The sequence below is a fragment of the Phaethon aethereus genome, assembly GCF_964289735.1.
Source record: "Phaethon aethereus genome assembly, chromosome: 6".
In the NCBI taxonomy this organism is placed as follows: domain Eukaryota; kingdom Metazoa; phylum Chordata; class Aves; order Phaethontiformes; family Phaethontidae; genus Phaethon; species Phaethon aethereus.
This window is the reverse complement of record NC_138580.1, coordinates 925,816-942,347: the sequence shown is the minus strand read 5'-3', so window position 1 is coordinate 942,347 and position 16,532 is coordinate 925,816. Positions and strand designations below refer to the sequence as shown.

General features: G+C 55.9%; 1 protein-coding gene across 1 annotated transcript; it reads left to right on the top strand.

Annotated features, from left to right (window-relative positions):
- Positions 1-338: 338 nt before the first annotated feature.
- On the top strand, positions 339-16,215 carry GALNT5 (polypeptide N-acetylgalactosaminyltransferase 5; the record flags this gene model as incomplete). Its single annotated transcript, XM_082001610.1, has 10 exons — positions 339-1,879; positions 5,278-5,444; positions 7,621-7,740; positions 8,193-8,328; positions 8,707-8,826; positions 9,318-9,435; positions 9,654-9,977; positions 13,504-13,584; positions 14,341-14,502; positions 16,075-16,215. Exons 1-10 carry the CDS (start codon positions 564-566, stop codon positions 16,213-16,215), a joined length of 2,685 nt encoding a protein of 894 aa, XP_081857736.1. The 5' UTR covers positions 339-563.
- Positions 16,216-16,532: the final 317 nt, after the last annotated feature.

Here is a 16,532-nt window from a genome sequence, read left to right as displayed (position 1 = left end):
AAACAGCCACGTATTCAGCAGAGACGCTTAACCTACAGACCTCTGCCACGCGAAAGCCCTACACGTGCACTGCTCTACTTCTGTGCAACGACCCTCTCAACCAGAGCCCTGTTCGCACCCGCATTGCCCCGCGGCTGCCCCGCCACCCGCCCCGGGACCTGCTGCACCAGCGGAAACGGGCGCTTCTGGAACAGCCCACTCGAGCCTTTTCGTGGCTGCCCGCGGAGCTGGCCCGCCGCGGGGCCCCGCACACAGCACCGCTGGGGCGCAGGGACCGCCGGGGCGCAGGGACAGCCGGGGCAGGCGGGATGCGCTACCGCGGGGCGCAGCGCTGCGCGGAGGGGGTACGGCCCGCCCGGCCGCGGAGGCGAGAGCCGGCCGCAGCTCGCCGGGCCGGGCCGGGCGCGTTTCCTCCGGTGTTGGGTTACAGCGCGGGCTCCCGGCGCTGGGTGGGGCGAGAGGAGCCCCGGCCCAGCCCCGGCCCCGGCCCGGGCCCGCCTCTCCGCTGCCTGCGGGCACGGCGCGCGGCGGCTCTCTGTGCCCGCCCGGGGCGGCCTCCGGGGATGAGCGGGCTGCGGCGGCTCTTCCGCGGCAGCGGCCGGGCGCTGGCGTTCGTCTTCGCCGCCTCCGTCGTCTGGCTGCTCCTCGACATGGCCGCGCTCCGCCTCTCCCTCGGCGACGCCGGCGGGCGGCTGCTGAAGGAGGCGGCGGGGCGCGGGCAGGGGCGCGGGCAAGAGCGCGGGCAGGGGCGGGCGCGGCTGTGGCGCGGCCCCGAGGCGCCGGCGGGCAGCCCCCGGCCCGACCCCGCCGGGCTCCGCCGCGGGCGGCGCAGGGGCGCAGGGGCCCCGGCCTCCCGGGCAGCCCGCCGGCAGCACCCCCGGCCGCCGAGCCCCCCGCCCTCCGCCGCCGGGGCCCGGGGGCAGCGGGGCCGGCAGGCCGAGGAGCACCCCGCGACCCCCGCGGGGGCTCGGCTGACCCCGCCGCGGGCGGTTGTCCCCTGGAGAGGCGGGGCGGGGGCGGCAGCGGCGCCGGCACCGGCAGCGAGCGACGCCCTGCCGAAGGCAGCGGGGGAGTTGGTCACGGTCCCCACCGGAGACAGAGGCGGGCCGCCGCAGGGACCGCCGTCCCGGGCAGGCGCCCCGCCGCCTCCCAGCGAGCCCCCTTCCCCGGCCCCGCCGGCTCCCGGGCGCAGCGAGCCCGCGCAGCGGGCTGGGGGCACGGCGATGGGGGGACCCCGGCACGCCGCCAACGGGAGGCGGCCGCCAGTGGCCGCCGCGCCGGGGAAGGGCAGCCCGCCTGCCCGGGCAGCGGGGCCGGGAACCTTGCCCGGGCGGGGGGCGACCGAAGTGGGACAGAAAGAAACTTCCTCCAAAAATCCCTTGATCCTTATCGGCAAAGAGGGGATAAAACCCGTCAGCCCAGCAGCCCCGCGTCGTGGATCCGATTCTGCAGGGAACTTCGCAAAGAGCCAAGGACAGCGCAAAGAGTGGCAGCTTGCCAACGAAAACGGCGACGGTGCCCATACTGCAAACGCCATCACCGGGGCTGCGGCACTGGATGGCTGGAACCGAATGCTGGGCACGACGCGAGGAGCAGCTCCTGGGGCACCTGCTGCAGGCAAGGATGGGCAGGAGAAGGCAGGTGGGAGCAGCCGTGCTGCCCGGCCGGGGGCCAGCCCCGGAACGCACAGGGTCTTGTCCGTGGATGCAACGCTTGCCCCGAGAGACCCCCACGCTCCTGGCCAGTTTGGGCGGCCTGTTGCAGTCCCTGACGGTAAACAAGAAGAAGCAAAAAGTAGATGGAAAGAAGGAAACTTTAATGTCTACCTCAGCGATTTGATCCCCATAGACCGAGCCATAGCGGACACCAGGCCTGCCGGGTAAGATCTGCTTCCCCTGCACAAATACCTGTGCCACGCCCCTGGGAACCTGCTCGGTGGCTCCCAGGGAGGGCTGCTGGGCATGCCGAGGCCTTCGCTTCACGTGTGCTAGCGGTCAGATGGCTTTGCCTTTCCAGGTGAGAGCAGCTTGTTAAACCTAAAACTGGGTAAAATTTGCAGATCGTCTTAACCGCTAAGCCCTGCTGTACAAAGAGGCTGGGGTACACGAGGCAGGCAATGCGGCTCATGTCACCTGGTTTATCAGGTGCAGCACTGAAGCACTTGTTTGGTTTCGATATTTGTGCATTTGGTTCCTGGGGCACTCCTGTGCCTCCTGTTGGCACGGCAGACATCAGGCCGTAAGGGCCAGCTCATGGCAAGGGCTGTTGGCAGCTCTCAATGATCAAAAAAACCCAGCACGTTACCTTTTTGCTGGAGTCTTCCAGTCTCTCCCAGTTTAGACTCCAGTTCCTCTCGTGATCCTTGCTGGAGTGCTGGGCCTAGACTGCTGAAATTTGGCTGACAGGAAACTTGTCCTGTCACAGCCTTCCATCTGCTTATCCGTGTGCAATGCTTGCTGCGTTCTGAGCTTTGCTTACCGTGCTGGTGCTTGCTGAGCACCATGCCTCTGCAGAGACGCGTGTGGGAAGAGCCCCACCACGGAGGAGCAGGATGCACAAGCCGCACAGCTGAAGGCTGGGGCTGGCCAGGAGGCTTGTAGGGAGCGCTCCCCGCAGAGCCCGGCCCAGGAGCCCTGGACCTCATTTCAGCGCCGGCAGCGAAGGCACCAGTGCGCCTCTGACCTCGGCCCAGGCTACTGATAACAACTGAGTTATCCGGGTTTAGACACAGACCTGGATTTCCTGGCCTGGCCAGAAAATGTCACATGCCCAGATGGCACGGTATGGTCTGGGTAAGTTAGCACCCGTGCCGGCAGGCGTGGGGAGCGACCCCAGCTGCGCCTGCCAGCCAGGAGAGGACGGGGCTGGGCACTCCTGCGGCTCAGGTCTTCAGTGCCAGGCTGCTTCCAAGCTCGGGGGCGGCAAACCTAAGGGGACGTTTTCCCAAAGCAACTTCAGCAACTTAAGAGTCTACGTTTTGCTGGCTATCAGGGTGATGTCAACAGAACATAAAGGCTGTGGGCTATTTTTGTTTAAAAGCCGGTTTAGGGGTAGAATGTCAAAAGGATTTGACTTCTACTTAACATTAGTTATATATATTAAGTATTATATACGCATATATAAAAAATACATATGTATGTACATATATGTATATAGTCAGCAAAGAAATGGAGCCCAAACTCACACAGGACATTGTGAAATATCTTTAGCTGGGGGTCAACAATAACACGTTGTTCTCTGCCTAGAAATTCTACTTTTTTAGATAAGAAGGGAGGAAAGGATGTTCCTCAGTTTGAGGTTTCCCATCACCCTCGCACAGATGCTTTCCAGCTGCCCAGGGTACCCGCAGGCTTTGGCCAAGGGCCCATTTGCTGCTAACGAAGGGGCTAAAGAGAAAAGTCCTCTTAGCAGGTGCTGCCTGGCTGCACGCAGCCTTCACAGCTTGGGTCTCGGCTGCATTTTCTCAGCTGCTCTCACATCCCTCTCTCTGTGCAATGAAAGCTGTTGTGCTCGGCAGCTGTCTCCTGCTTTGTCCATGTCCTTCCTCCCCCATGAGCTGCCTCCTTGGTTTCACTGTAGGAGCAACTACAAATTCATCTCTTTTCTCCCAGTTTTGCTTTCCCTTGTCCTGTCTCCTTCTTGCAAGTGACCTCTCCAGCAGTTCAGCCCCTGCCTTCTCTCCGTCGACCCCGGGAGCCCTGCCAGCACCCCCAAACCACCCCCCCACGCTGCGGAGAGGTCCCGTCGCCACAGGCCAACACCATTACGGTTTCCAGCCAAACCACATCAAACAGCATATCCCCTCCTGGCCGAGCCAGCCCTGGCCGCTGCCTGAGGAGAACCAGGCTACAGAGGGAAACAGAAAGACATGTCCCAAGGATTGCAACAGAGAGTAACTCAAGGGTTACTTTCTCTTATCCAGAGCACGTCTGATGAGCTGTGAAACCCTGAAATACCTCTGAGTTTTCTTCAAAACACCACGCGGTCTGTGCTGCACAGTGCCCTGGCATCAGCATCTGAGCTGGCACCAGCCAAACCCGAGGGCCCCTTCATCACGACAGAAGAACAAGTCGATTTTCCGTATGCTGCCATATACCTATCCCTGTTTTCTGTCCGTTGCTGACAGCAGAGCCAAACTGTTTTCACCGCTGAGAAGTTAATCTGCAGAGAGGCTGGTGCCTGTCCTGCCTGCAGGAGGTCTGCTCTGGAAGGACGAGAGAAAAACCCGCTATCAGACTTCAGCTTGTTGACAAGCGAGAGGAAGCAAGTCCCAGCAGTTCGTGGGTGTTCTGGGATGAGCCGGCCAGTCTGGGGGAGAGGAGCGCTCTGCAGGCCTGGAGACCCGCTCGCAGATGGGAGAGCTGAGGGAGCCCCACTCCCCCAGGCAGGCAGCGGAGCCGTGCTCGAATTGCAGATGGAAGATGAGAAAAGCTGCTCGTCGACCTTCTGTTCAAACACCGAAGACACAGGCCTGATGCAGCTGTTGCATTTTTGGCTGTCACAGAATAAAATGACAAACTCATAGACCCAGGAGAAATTTTATCACTGCCTCGGATCCACTGATGCATATCACTGGCTGTTTGCAGGGAAGCGAGCGCCGCTCAGAGCCCCTGCGCGTGGGCTCGGGGCACGGCTGGCCGGGCCGGGGGGTCCCTGGGGAGGCGTGGGTGCTCAGGGAGAGGACCCACCTGTACTGTCGTACATGAAATTCAGATGCTTGAATGTTTTCCCGTCCTCCACAGTCCCCGGAGTTAGGTGCAGAAGCCAGACTGGGCGACTCTTCCTCGCTGTCTGCATGTTCGACAAGTTGCTGTGCTGAGTAACCCTTCGTGAAGAGAAACGGCCATTTCCCCACGCTTTGCTGGGGGATTCTTTTCTTCCGACGAGGCTATCTGATGCAGCCCTGCATCCCGAGCCCTGTGGGTGCTCGGAGCATCGCAGGGTCCTTTCCCGAGGCCAGTGGTGCAGGGCTGGGACCGGCCTTGCTCCTGGGGCCTTTGCGCTGCCTGCTCATGGAAAGGAGATATTGTCACCAGGGGCAGGGAGTTAAAAAGAGGTCCCTGTTAGAAAGGAGCGAGTGTGTCCTATCCCCGCAGGGCTGTGTGGGGAGTTGCCCCCGCTCACCCCTCTGCTTCCTCTCTTGACAAAATCCCATCACAGGGGTTTGTCTCCATATTTCTCCATATTGGGCATTCCCCCCCCCCGTGCATTTCCCCAACAAACCCTAAGCCAGGAGTGCGACCGGCCATTGCCTGTGAGCCCGTATTGCCGTTGCAGGTGCTCTGAGCAGCGGGTTCACGATGACCTCCCAACCACCACCATCATCATGTGCTTTGTGGATGAAGTGTGGTCCGCCCTCCTTCGCTCCGTTCACAGCGTCCTCAACAGATCTCCTCCACACCTGATTGAAGAAGTCATTTTGGTGGATGACTTCAGCACTAAAGGTAGGTGAAGCTTCTTCTACCTTTATGAAACTAATATAACTTGAGGCCAAAATACAATTTGTTCTCTGTAATTCAATTCTGGAGAGTCGAAAGAAATCGCATCTTCTCCTTTCGGCGTGTTGAAGCGCGTCCACAGCGGGTGCTGTTATCTCTCCAGAGGAGGGGGATCAGAGGCCACATGGGCGCTGGGGGCGGCTGTGGCGGATCGAGCTGTGGCACCTGCCCAAGACCCTGCCAGCCATTATCATTCATGTCTCTCCCATCCCCATGCGCTCACTTAACAGCTGCTGCGTTTACAGCTGCGCGTTCCTTGTGCTCTGCTTTGCACGTGTGCCGGAGGCTGCCAGAGGCGCTGGGGCCAGCAGCACCAGGGAGCTCGGTCCCAGCTGACCCACGCACCTTCAGGGTGTCCCGGCTCAAGGGCTTGCACGTTTATAAACTAGATGCTGTCACCCTTCTCTGTGCAATTTCCAGATGAGTGCCCTGTGTTTTCAGTGCTGGCGGCAGGGGAGGAACAGCACGCACTTCCCAGGTTGCTCAGAGAATGGGGTAGTTGCAGTAAAAGCGTCGGTGTGTGCAGTGGCTTTGCATGTGTGCTCACAGGCGTTTTGGATGATATTGAACCTCTGCTTTGTAATGCTTTGGCTCTCTGCTGACTTCAGCCCTTAAAAATTTAGGTATGATGTAATTTTCCAACTGCTGGTTCTTCAGGGAAAGTGCTGTCTCAGACAAACTTCAGAGCTCATGCCACGCATATAAAGACCCTACAATGCAACAAGACAATAGGTGCAAAAAAAGAGGAAGAAGACTCAGTTTGCTAATTTTTAAAATAATCATTAAAACATATTCATACCATTTCCCCTGAAAAGCATCTTTTCAAGTTTCCGTTTTACTTTCTCCCTGTGGCTTCCCTTTGTGACTGCCCATTAGCCAGTGAACATCTAAAACGCTGTGTTTGTGACCAAAACCTCGTGGGCATGGGTGAATTACAGAGAGCTGTGCTCGGCATTGCTGTAGTCCAAGCAGCAGCAGCAATAACCTACAGCAAACCTGTCTGCAAATGTCTCATCTCCGGAGCCTTTCAAAGCTTTTAACTGGCTTTTGAAATGCCGTTGTATTCTCCCAGAGAAAACCAAAAAGAATCAATGAAGCCCAGTGGTGAGGGAGGTCAGGAGTCCTCCCCGCAGACCAAACGACGTGAATGAGTGGCTGGCTCCAAACGAAGGCCTTGGAGCCGCAGCAGCCGTGGCACTGCGGCGGAGGCTTCCGGGCTTCCCTGCCGCAGGAGAGCTGCCTGCAGACAGGACCGCCCGGCACTCGAGTCCCCCAAGTCACCCTTCTCACACCCTCTTTTTCCTGAGAGTTTACCACCAGCTGCCTCCACAGCCACAGGAAACCATGACAAAGGCAACCTGAAAAGTAGAGATTTGCCAGAGCGAACCCTCGTGCAGTTTAAACTTGGGCTGAGTCTTTAAATGTGGTGCTTAATATTGAGGAATTTGAAGAGCACAAAAGAAATATTTTTTTAGGCAAAGGAAAACCAATTGACAACCAGATTTTAGTTGCAATTATAGTACAATGAAGAAAAAAAAATCATTTTGGAGTCTTTGAGCAATCGTTTGATACCTGGTTTGGATCGTGAACTGGGATTCCACTCGTGGCCTGTCACCAAAAGCCCAGCACTCGCTGCTCTCCACTTTCGACATCTTCTGCGATCAGCCAGCGCCGGGTACGGGTCTGCCTTTGCTTCATCCGATGGGTTCGCACCGATGTGGAGCGGCTGCCCACTGTGCAGGGAGCAGGAGATGATACCACCATCTGCGGCCCCTCCTATGGAGGGGCAGATCCAGGACAGCTGGGCAGCCCTTGGCGAGCCCCCAGGACTGAAATCCACACCGGTCAGTGGTGAGTACCAGGAGACGCATCTCCAACAGAGATTTTTATACTCGTCAGCATCAGCCTAGACCTTCTGGCACTGACGCGGCTGGGAGTTTCACCGGAGAGCAGGCTCAGACTGCAATGCCGTGCACCAGAAGCCCTGCAGCTGTGGCCAGATGTTCATGCCCCAGACGTGAGGATCCTGGTGTGTCCCGGAGATGCTTGCAAAAAAAATCACCCTGGAAATGGGTGTGAAATGGGTAAGTCAACTGCACCCTCTCCTTCTCCTTCTCTGCAGGGTACCTCAAGGAGAAGCTGGACAAATACATGTCACGGTTCACAAAAGTGAAGATCCTCCATCTCAAGGAGAGGCATGGTCTAATACGGGCCAGACTGGCAGGAGCGGCGATCGCCAAAGGTAGGACAAAAGCCATTTTACAGCCCTGTCTGGACCCCCCAGAGGTGCTGATAAGCCATCTCCAGCATTGAGTTTTAGTCCCTTCCCAATGGACTAAGGGCATCTTTTCGGTATGTGAAGCGTGAGGGTCTGATGAGAGGACGAGCTGCAGCTTCTCTGGCACCTCGGCTTGGCCCTAGCAAGTGGCAGTTGGTACATCCAGCTGCGCCGCCCGGCTCCACGGCCAGGCTCTGTCGGCACCGAAACGGCCGTTTCTGCTGGGAACCGCCCTGCTTTGCTCAGCAGGCCACGATGGCCAAGCGGTAAAAACGTGCTCTGGGCTGTGGCCAGGAGGGTCTGGGAGCCATGGAGAGTCCTGGCACCGTCAGCAGCACCCTCCCGTGCAGAGGCCGGCTGGCGAGGGAGGGGGACGGGGTGCCTGGGGCTTGATGCTGCCCTGGCCTCTGCCGCAGGCGCTGTCCTGACGTTCCTGGACTCGCATGTGGAGTGCAATGTGGGGTGGCTGGAGCCGCTGCTGGAAAGGGTCCGCCTGAGCCGGGCTAAGGTCGCCTGCCCTGTCATCGAGGTCATCAGCGACAAGGACATGAGGTAAGGCGGCTCGCACCCCTGGGAAACCCAAAACCCATGCCAGTGGGTTCAGCAAAACCTCTTACTGGGACCACCTACATATTAACTATGGGCAGATGCGGGTCCAGACCTCCTAACGGGCCTTCAGGAGCGTTTCACAAGGGATACGTCGTGTCAGCGTACACCAGAAATAAACATTAGCAGTGGACGTGGCCTCTTTGTTTATCACACGCACCTTTTCGCTTTTTCATGACTTTTAGCACATGAAGAGGATTCCTGATGAAATTTGTTAAAATCTTGTTTTAATTATATACAGATATTCATCTTCACTCATTAAGGGTGACATTTCAATCAGGAATGTGACTCAGATTTACTCATCCCGATCTTTTCTCCGTTTAGCTACATGACCGTGGACAACTTTCAGCGTGGGATTTTTACTTGGCCAATGAATTTTGGATGGAGGCAGATTCCGCAAGAGGTCATCGAGAAAAATAAAATCAAGGAAACTGATATAATAAGGTAAAAAAAAGCAAATGTGAGAGCTTTGTGAATCAAACTGTTCCTTTGTTAATAATTTAGCAACAAAAGCTTCTTCAAGGCCAAATGTTTTCCTTTTGCTTGTAAGGACAACAAAGGCATGGTGGGCAATCACATCATCAGATGTGGGCAAAGCCCAGCCAGCCTTTCTCGCCTCTTGCAGCACGGCTGGCTTTTTGCCGGTGCTGCCAGGGCCGGGAGGACATACCAGTGCGCGTGTCCCTTCCATGCCCCTTTACGGCTTTCAGGCTGGCTAAAACCACCCAAACACCATCTCTTTTAACATTGCGCCTGTCAGCCTGCAGCAAAGTGACAAATCGGTGGTCCTTGCTGTCTGTGTAAGTGCAGGCTCAGGCGCTGTCCCTCAGCATGTATTAGCCCGCAGCTTCTCGACGATTCCCTTGTTAAAACAAGGGGAAAGAGACGGGTGCTTCCCGACCAGCTGACATGCCGTGTGGCTTCTCTGTTCCCAGGTGCCCAGTCATGGCAGGTGGCCTTTTTTCCATCGATAAGAAGTATTTTTTTGAGCTAGGAATGTATGACCCAGGACTGGATGTTTGGGGAGGTGAAAATATGGAGATTTCATTCAAGGTACGTCGCTCTCAGCAGCCTGTCAGCGCCTGCATCCCCGCCAGCCTGCCGTGGGTGCTTGGGGCTCGGCCGGTGGCTCCCCGGGGTGGCCCCATGCTGGAGACCCGTCACAGTAAACTCCCGGCAGTTTACTTGCTTCTCTGCTTCTCTTCTGGGTTGCCCAAAGCCAGCACCCGACATTTGCCCGTGTTTCTATCAAAGCAACCTCTGTTTCTCAGGTCTGGATGTGCGGAGGAGAGATTGAGATTGTTCCGTGCTCCAGAGTTGGGCACATTTTCAGGAACGACAATCCTTATTCCTTCCCAAAAGATCGAGTGAGAACAGTGGAGAGGAACTTGGCCCGCGTTGCAGAGGTCTGGCTGGACGAGTACAAGGAGCTATTCTACGGCCACGCTTACCACTTGGTCTTGAAAAACCTGGATGTTGGTGACCTGACTCAACAAATGCAACTGCGAAAGAAGCTTCAGTGCAAAAGTTTCCGGTGGTACCTGGAGAACGTCTACCCGGACCTGGAAGCTCCCCTGGTTAAAGCCAGCGGGCTGGTATGTACCCAGATGACTTGCTATCCTTCATTTAAACATATTCTCAGTGGCTGGCAGGGACTTGGTAGCATCCCAGTACACTGTTTTTGAGTGGCTTCCCTGGTATTGGTAAAATCTTTGAAGATTTATAGAGTCATAGAATCATTAAGGTTGGAAAAGACCTTTAAGATCATCAAGTCCAACCGTTAACCCAACACCACCATGCCCACTAAACCATGTCCCCAAGTGCCACATCCACACGTTTTTTGAACACCTCCAGTGATGGTGACTCCACCACCTCCCTGGGCAGCCTGTTCCAATGCTTGACCACTCTCTCCATAAAGAAATTTTTCCCAATATCCAGTCTAGACCTCCCCTGGAGCAACTTGAGGCCATTTCCTCTCGTCCTGTCACTGGTTCCTTGGGAGAAGAGACCAACACCCACCTCACCACAACCCCCTTTCAGGTAGCTGTAGAGAGCGATGAGGGCTCCCCTCAGCCTCCTCTTCTCCAGACTGAACACCCCCAGTTCCCTCAGCCGCTCCTCATCAGACTTGTGCTCCAGACCCCTCACCATCTTCGTTGCCCTTCTCTGGACACGCTCCAGCACCTCAACGTCCTTCTTGTAGTGAGGGGCCCAAAACTGAACACAGGATTCGAGGTGTGGCCTCACCAGTGCCGAGTACAGGGGCACGATCCCTGCCCTACTCCTGCTGGCCACACTAGTGCTGATACAGGCCAGGACGCTGTTGGCCTTCTTGGCCACCTGGGCACACTGCCGGCTCATGTTCAGGGTGTCATGGTGCTCTGGATTCCCCAGTGTTTTTAGAAAGAAATCAGCCACAGTTCCAGGAGACGGTTTCCCGTTAAACATCAGCCGTGCATCGGTCCCGGCCACCGGATGCCCCCAGGGCAGGAGGCCCCACGCCCTCCCCGCCTGCGCGGCTCTTCGGCCACGGCGGGAGAGAGAAACACCTTTGGGCTGGGCTGGCGGTGCCCGGGCCGGGCAGGGCCTGTGCGGGCAGGGGCAGGCAGAGTGTGTACCGGCAGGAGCGGGCAGGGCCTGTGCCGGCAGCAGCAGGCAGGGCCTGTACCGGTGCTCTGCCGCCAGCAGAGCGCAGCAGAAATCTGCTTTTCCCCTTGCTGCCGGCGGCGGGAGCGCGGCAGCCTGGCGGGTCCCGGCGTCTCTCCAGCGCGGGAGAAGCCCGCACGTCGGGAGGGGCGGGGGGCAGAAACCCCCTCAGGGTGCTCTTTGGATGGAGTCCTGCCTGCAGCAGCCCCTCGCTGGCTGGGGCTGAGGACCCCAACCGGGTCCGGCTCCGCTTCTCCTGCTCCGTCCCGCCAGCGCCGCGCCCGGGAGCTCGCCGTGCTCTCCGGCACCGGCTCCCACTTGTGCAGCTACTCCACGGGTGCTCGGTGTCACTTCACCGCCATTAAAAGGTGAATTAAACAAGAATAAAACGTGGGTTCTGAATTTGGCCTCGGCCCTGAGCCTCAGCAGGGTACTGATGGGTACCCTGATAGGGCTGATGCTTTGAATGTTCAGAAACCTCAAATATTCAACCCAGGAAAGAGACAACATTGCTTGCAATCTACTTATAATTGCAATAACAAAAGTAAAATATCTAGTTTGTCAGAAAAATTACAGCGATGCCAGGAATGAAAACTAAAAGGTTTGCTGCCAGTGCCGCAGCAGGAGCAGCACTTGCCAAGAGGAGGTGGCCAGGAGCCGGTGACCACAGGGCTGGCACAGCCGGGGGACCGAGAACAAGAACTGCCTGTCCCCCCCTGTCCCTGCTGAGGCGCACGGCCTCCAGTTACTGCACCGGCCCTTCTGGGAGCCAGGAAAAAGCACAGCAACCATTTGGCCACATTTCAGGCCTGTCTGTGGGCCAAGGGCGTAACATGAAGGTTCCCCGTCACGGGGATCCCTAGGGATCAAGTCAGGCGCTCTGCCAGCTACAGCCGGTGCGTTACTCTTGCGATCGAGCCGTGAAGCTGTGGGAGGGTAGCTCTGCAGAGAGCACAGGTAGGGATGCCGCGCTTCCTCTGGGCGACCTCTCAGCACTCATGGAAAAGCTATAGGAAACTGCTGGTTTCGGGCACTTGAGCAGTGCTCGTGTTTGATGCGTCCGTCGGTCTCGGTGTGGCAGCAGCGGCCGTTTGCTGCTCAGAGCAGCTGCAAGCAGACGTACCGAGGGCTGTCTGCTGGGGCAGCCGCTCCGAAACTTCTGTATGGCGGGCAGCCTGCGTCCCTGCATTGCCGTCTAGAAAGCACCGCTTGGATTAGACTGTAGGCTTCAGTGAAACATGGGCTTAAATGACACCTTTTAAAAAGAATTAGCAGTAGTAGTCTGAGAACATAGCTTGAGAAATACTCACTTTTTCATCTCTTTTGTTTCAATCAGAGCAATAAATTGTAATGTCAAATTCGGTGCAAAGCAGTTAGACCATATAGAGAAACCTCTGTTTCAACTGAACCAAAACCTGAGCTTTCCAGAGGTGTTTGTGAAAATTTTCAAGATGTTGCCTTGCTTTGTCCTGATTCAGACCACCTGAATCGCTCTTTTATCTTCATTCTCAAAATTTAATAGGGCAGAAAATCTGGTTTTCAGCTAGCTCTGCAAATTCCAGCTGTGCTGAATACTATCCAAAGTTACTTGAGAACTGTTTTCTGAATAGCCTGTTCACTCACTCGGGTTAATTCATAAGTTCTTCAGAAATTTTGAAAGAATGAAAAGGAACGGCAAGGAATCAGAGATGTGAGCAGCCCCGACTGAAGCACCGCCAGGGTTGTCTGAGGAGCCGGTGCCTGCAGACTGCGGCCGACCAAGCCCTCCACGGCCGTGAGTGCACGCAGCGCTGTGGGCTTCAGCGCAGGAACCAGAGGGGGCTGGCAGAGCTCAGTCCAGTGTTTCCAGCTTTCCCGTATAATCTCCTGTACTCCCGAGCGACCTCTGAACACACCATACGAACAGTGAAAACAGGAAGAGTTACCTCGGGGTGAGGCACGGAGCACATCACATACACGATGGAGTCGTTCCCTGGGGCTGGCCGTGGGGTCCATGGTGGGCTGCCGGAGCCCAGGGCCCTGTGCCCCAGCTGGGAGGGGACCGGCCAGAGCCAGGAGGGGACCACCAAGAGCTTGTGTCAGATGCATGTGATGGCTGCTCACCTCCTTCACAGTGTAGCAACAGGAAGGGATTCTGCAGTTGTTATTGGTGGGAACTGTTGTTCTGGGGATTTGCAGAACATGAACATTAGCTATATCCAAAAATAACCCAAAAAGGAATGTGTCTCATCCAGCCTCCAATGTTTCTGGAAAGGGCTAGTTTCAAGCTTCTCTCGGTAGAAAAACATAAGCAGTGGCCCGCATGTGCATTTACACACCCCTCCAAGGACTATGACACGTCATCTCTGTTCTGCTCAGTTAGGTGGATGGTATTAATCAGTGTCCTGTGAATCCAGCAGCTTAACTGCAGTGTAACAACCTCTCCTCTTTCTTGGGAATTTATGTCTAAATTTGCATTTTGGTGCTATTTTCTAGCTTGTTAACGTAGCCATGGCAAGGTGCATCACTGTGGAAAACGCTACTCTAGCTTTTGAGGCATGCGATGTTAACAACAAGGTAAGGATGCCCTGCATACCCAGTATGTAATACTACTTTTAGTGCATAGCACAGAGCTCCTGTACCCCCCCCAGGAGCCAGTGCAGTCCTTCCCACCGGCCCACGGCCAAACGATGCCTGGGAGCAGCGAGGGGTGGGCATTGCCTCTGTTTGCAAAGCCTGTAGCCGAGCAACATCCCCAGAACCAGCAAATTCAGCTGGCATAGCAAAGTTTGATAAAGCCATGAATCTGCACGTGAAAATGGGGAGAGACATTTAAGTACAAGCCTGTGTTCCGTGCTGCGCTGCTGCAAAACCTCCAGCCGCGCTCTGTCACTAGATGGGAAGCAGCTGCGGGGGACAGCCTTTCCCTTCCGTGACGGGCAGCGTTCCCTCGGCAGCTCCCCGCTAATTGCTCACCGCTGGCCCAGGCCAGCGTGCGGATCGGGGCCCTGTCGTGTCGGGGGGGTTGTCCATTTGCACCCCAGCACCGGGGCACAGCCAGGGGGGTGGCGGGGCAGGGGAGCGTTGCAGCAGTCGGGTTTGGGGTCTGGGCTGCCGCGGCGGGAGTCGCTCCCGGAGCCCGCACCGGGGCTGTCCTGAGCTTTTTAGCTCTGCAGATCCATAGGAAAGGTCTTCCCATGGATCAGGGCTTTCCTTGGTCCGCGGTCCCCGGTGAGGGCAGGAGGAAGGCGAGGAGAGCCTCTGCCAGCTGCTTGCCAGCCCTGCCGGGGGAAGGCGAGCAGGGTCACAGCTGTCCCCGGTCTCTCCCCACAGAACCAAAAGTTCAACTACACCTGGCTGAGGCTGATCCAGCACGGAGAGCTCTGCGTCGCCCCGGCCGGCGCTGCGGGAGCGCTGGGACTGCGCCGCTGCGAGGGCAGGAGCCGCGGCCTGACGTGGCTGCACAGGTCGCTGGTCGCCTTCCAGCCGGAGCTGGTAAGTGAAGCCCTGGTAGGGGCAGCCCCTGCCATGGCCCGTGATCCCCGGTTTGGGTTTGCGTGCCAGCGTGCAAACCGACGGGCAGCTCCAGCCCGACACCCCGACACCATCTGCCTGGGGGCTGGGGAGACGCCGGTCATGCTGAGGCATTTGCTCTGAACAAAACGTCCCGGTTTTACATAGAAACCATCGATAGCACTTATGTGGAGATTACTTGGTATTGATTGGCGTTCAGCTCACAGTGGCTTTTTAACAGAAAGCATTTATGAAAATGAAAAGAATGGATACTTACATTTATTACCTGCACTGCAAAAGGCAAGAGAGTCACGACTGTACCTCTGTCAGCCTGGTGTAAGTAGTTGTCCAAAGTGCTATGAAATGGCATACTTTATTTAAGAAAGAAATACTCGTAATTTAAGAAAAAATGTAGCTGAATTATATACTTCCTCATATCAACAAGTTCCCATTCCTCTTTAGTCTGAAAGACACCTTGGGTGTTTTGCGAAAAATACGTGAAAATTGTCATCCACTTAGGAGTTCGGACAGCATTAGCGATGCTTGGGCGGTTGTTGTCGCCTGCTCCAGCCTGAGCTCGCCTCAAGCCGCGAGTTGGATGTAACTGGTGATCTCTGCCAGAACAGGGGGCTGGGCACGGACTGCCGCAGGGGACGGCTCTGGCTGCCCGAGGGCACGGGCACTGTCACGGTGCCTGGGGACAGGCGGCAGCGGTCCATGTGGTTGCATCAGCCTTTCCTGGTGCCAGCGAGGGGAAGTCTGAAGAGCAGCTCAATGGCTGGTGAATGCTGACTGAAGGAATTACGATGCTTTACCTTCTGATGTCACAGCCATTGTGTCGTATTGATGATGCAAAGTGCATTTACTATATACACAAAGACCCACCTTTTGCCCAGACTGCACTCTACATGTCATTTCAGGAGTATTTCATCTAGGTATTAACTGACTGGTCATAAGAAACGCTGCAGTACCAGGCGGTGCCACAAAAATGTCCCTGGCCTTTGGCAGCACTCGCAGCATTGCCTTGCTGGCCACGTTAAGCGGATAAAACCGGGCAGATGTGAAAAGCAAAAGGATGGGGATCACTCAGACTCTTCATTCTTTCAAAATGCAATTTACTGCCCCAGCATTTGAACTTCATTGCTGAATTACCTAACATCCTTTTCAGTGCAGTGAAAGTGCTTTGAGTTCATCAGCCGAGAAACTCCAAAATACTAAAATCCGTCTCCTGCTGTGCGTTCCCCTATATTGCAAATACCATCTGGAGTGCTTTCCTTTGTGTGGTAATTGCCACTCGGACAGCGAGAGAACTAATTTTTCCATTTCCAGTGAAGGAAGAGCCACGAGGTGCAGAAGGTACGGTATGGTCCTGGCTGAGCAACAGGTACAGGCTTTGCATCCCACCCAGAAGTCCCTGTAGGTCAGCAAAGAGACCTTGTGTGTTAGGGAAGTGCAAAAAAAGGGCACACCATAAAGAATCGAGCTTTCTTGGTGGGAAAAGAGCTGCTGCTGCACGAGTCCCGCTACCTAAAGCCCTCTCTCTCTCCCCTGCAGACGGACCACGTCGTCTCAGAGCACCTCCAGCAGCCAGCTTGCTTGGAAGTGGATCCTTCTCACAAAGCCCTGAGGGTAAATGCCTGTGACTCTGCAAATCCTTATCAAAAGTGGCAGTTTGGCAATTACTATGCAGACTGAAGGGAACACAGCTGAACCAGAAACTCTGTGTTTTCATCTTGTGAATTCAGCGAGGACATCTGTGCGACTTGTGACAGGAGTTACAAAATGGGAAGTTCATTTCCAAATGATAATTGAAATCCGTAATTTAAACCAGCATATTGAGAAATCCGAATACAAAGAGCAGCACATCTGGTTTAACAACATCTGAAACCTAGGCGTGTTTTTCCCTCACTATGGGAGCCTTTGGCAAAAACTCAAATCATTTTCTGTATTATTAAATGGAAATATTTTCTGAAGTCCCGCATCCTACTGTAAGCAAACTTTCATCAGTTCCC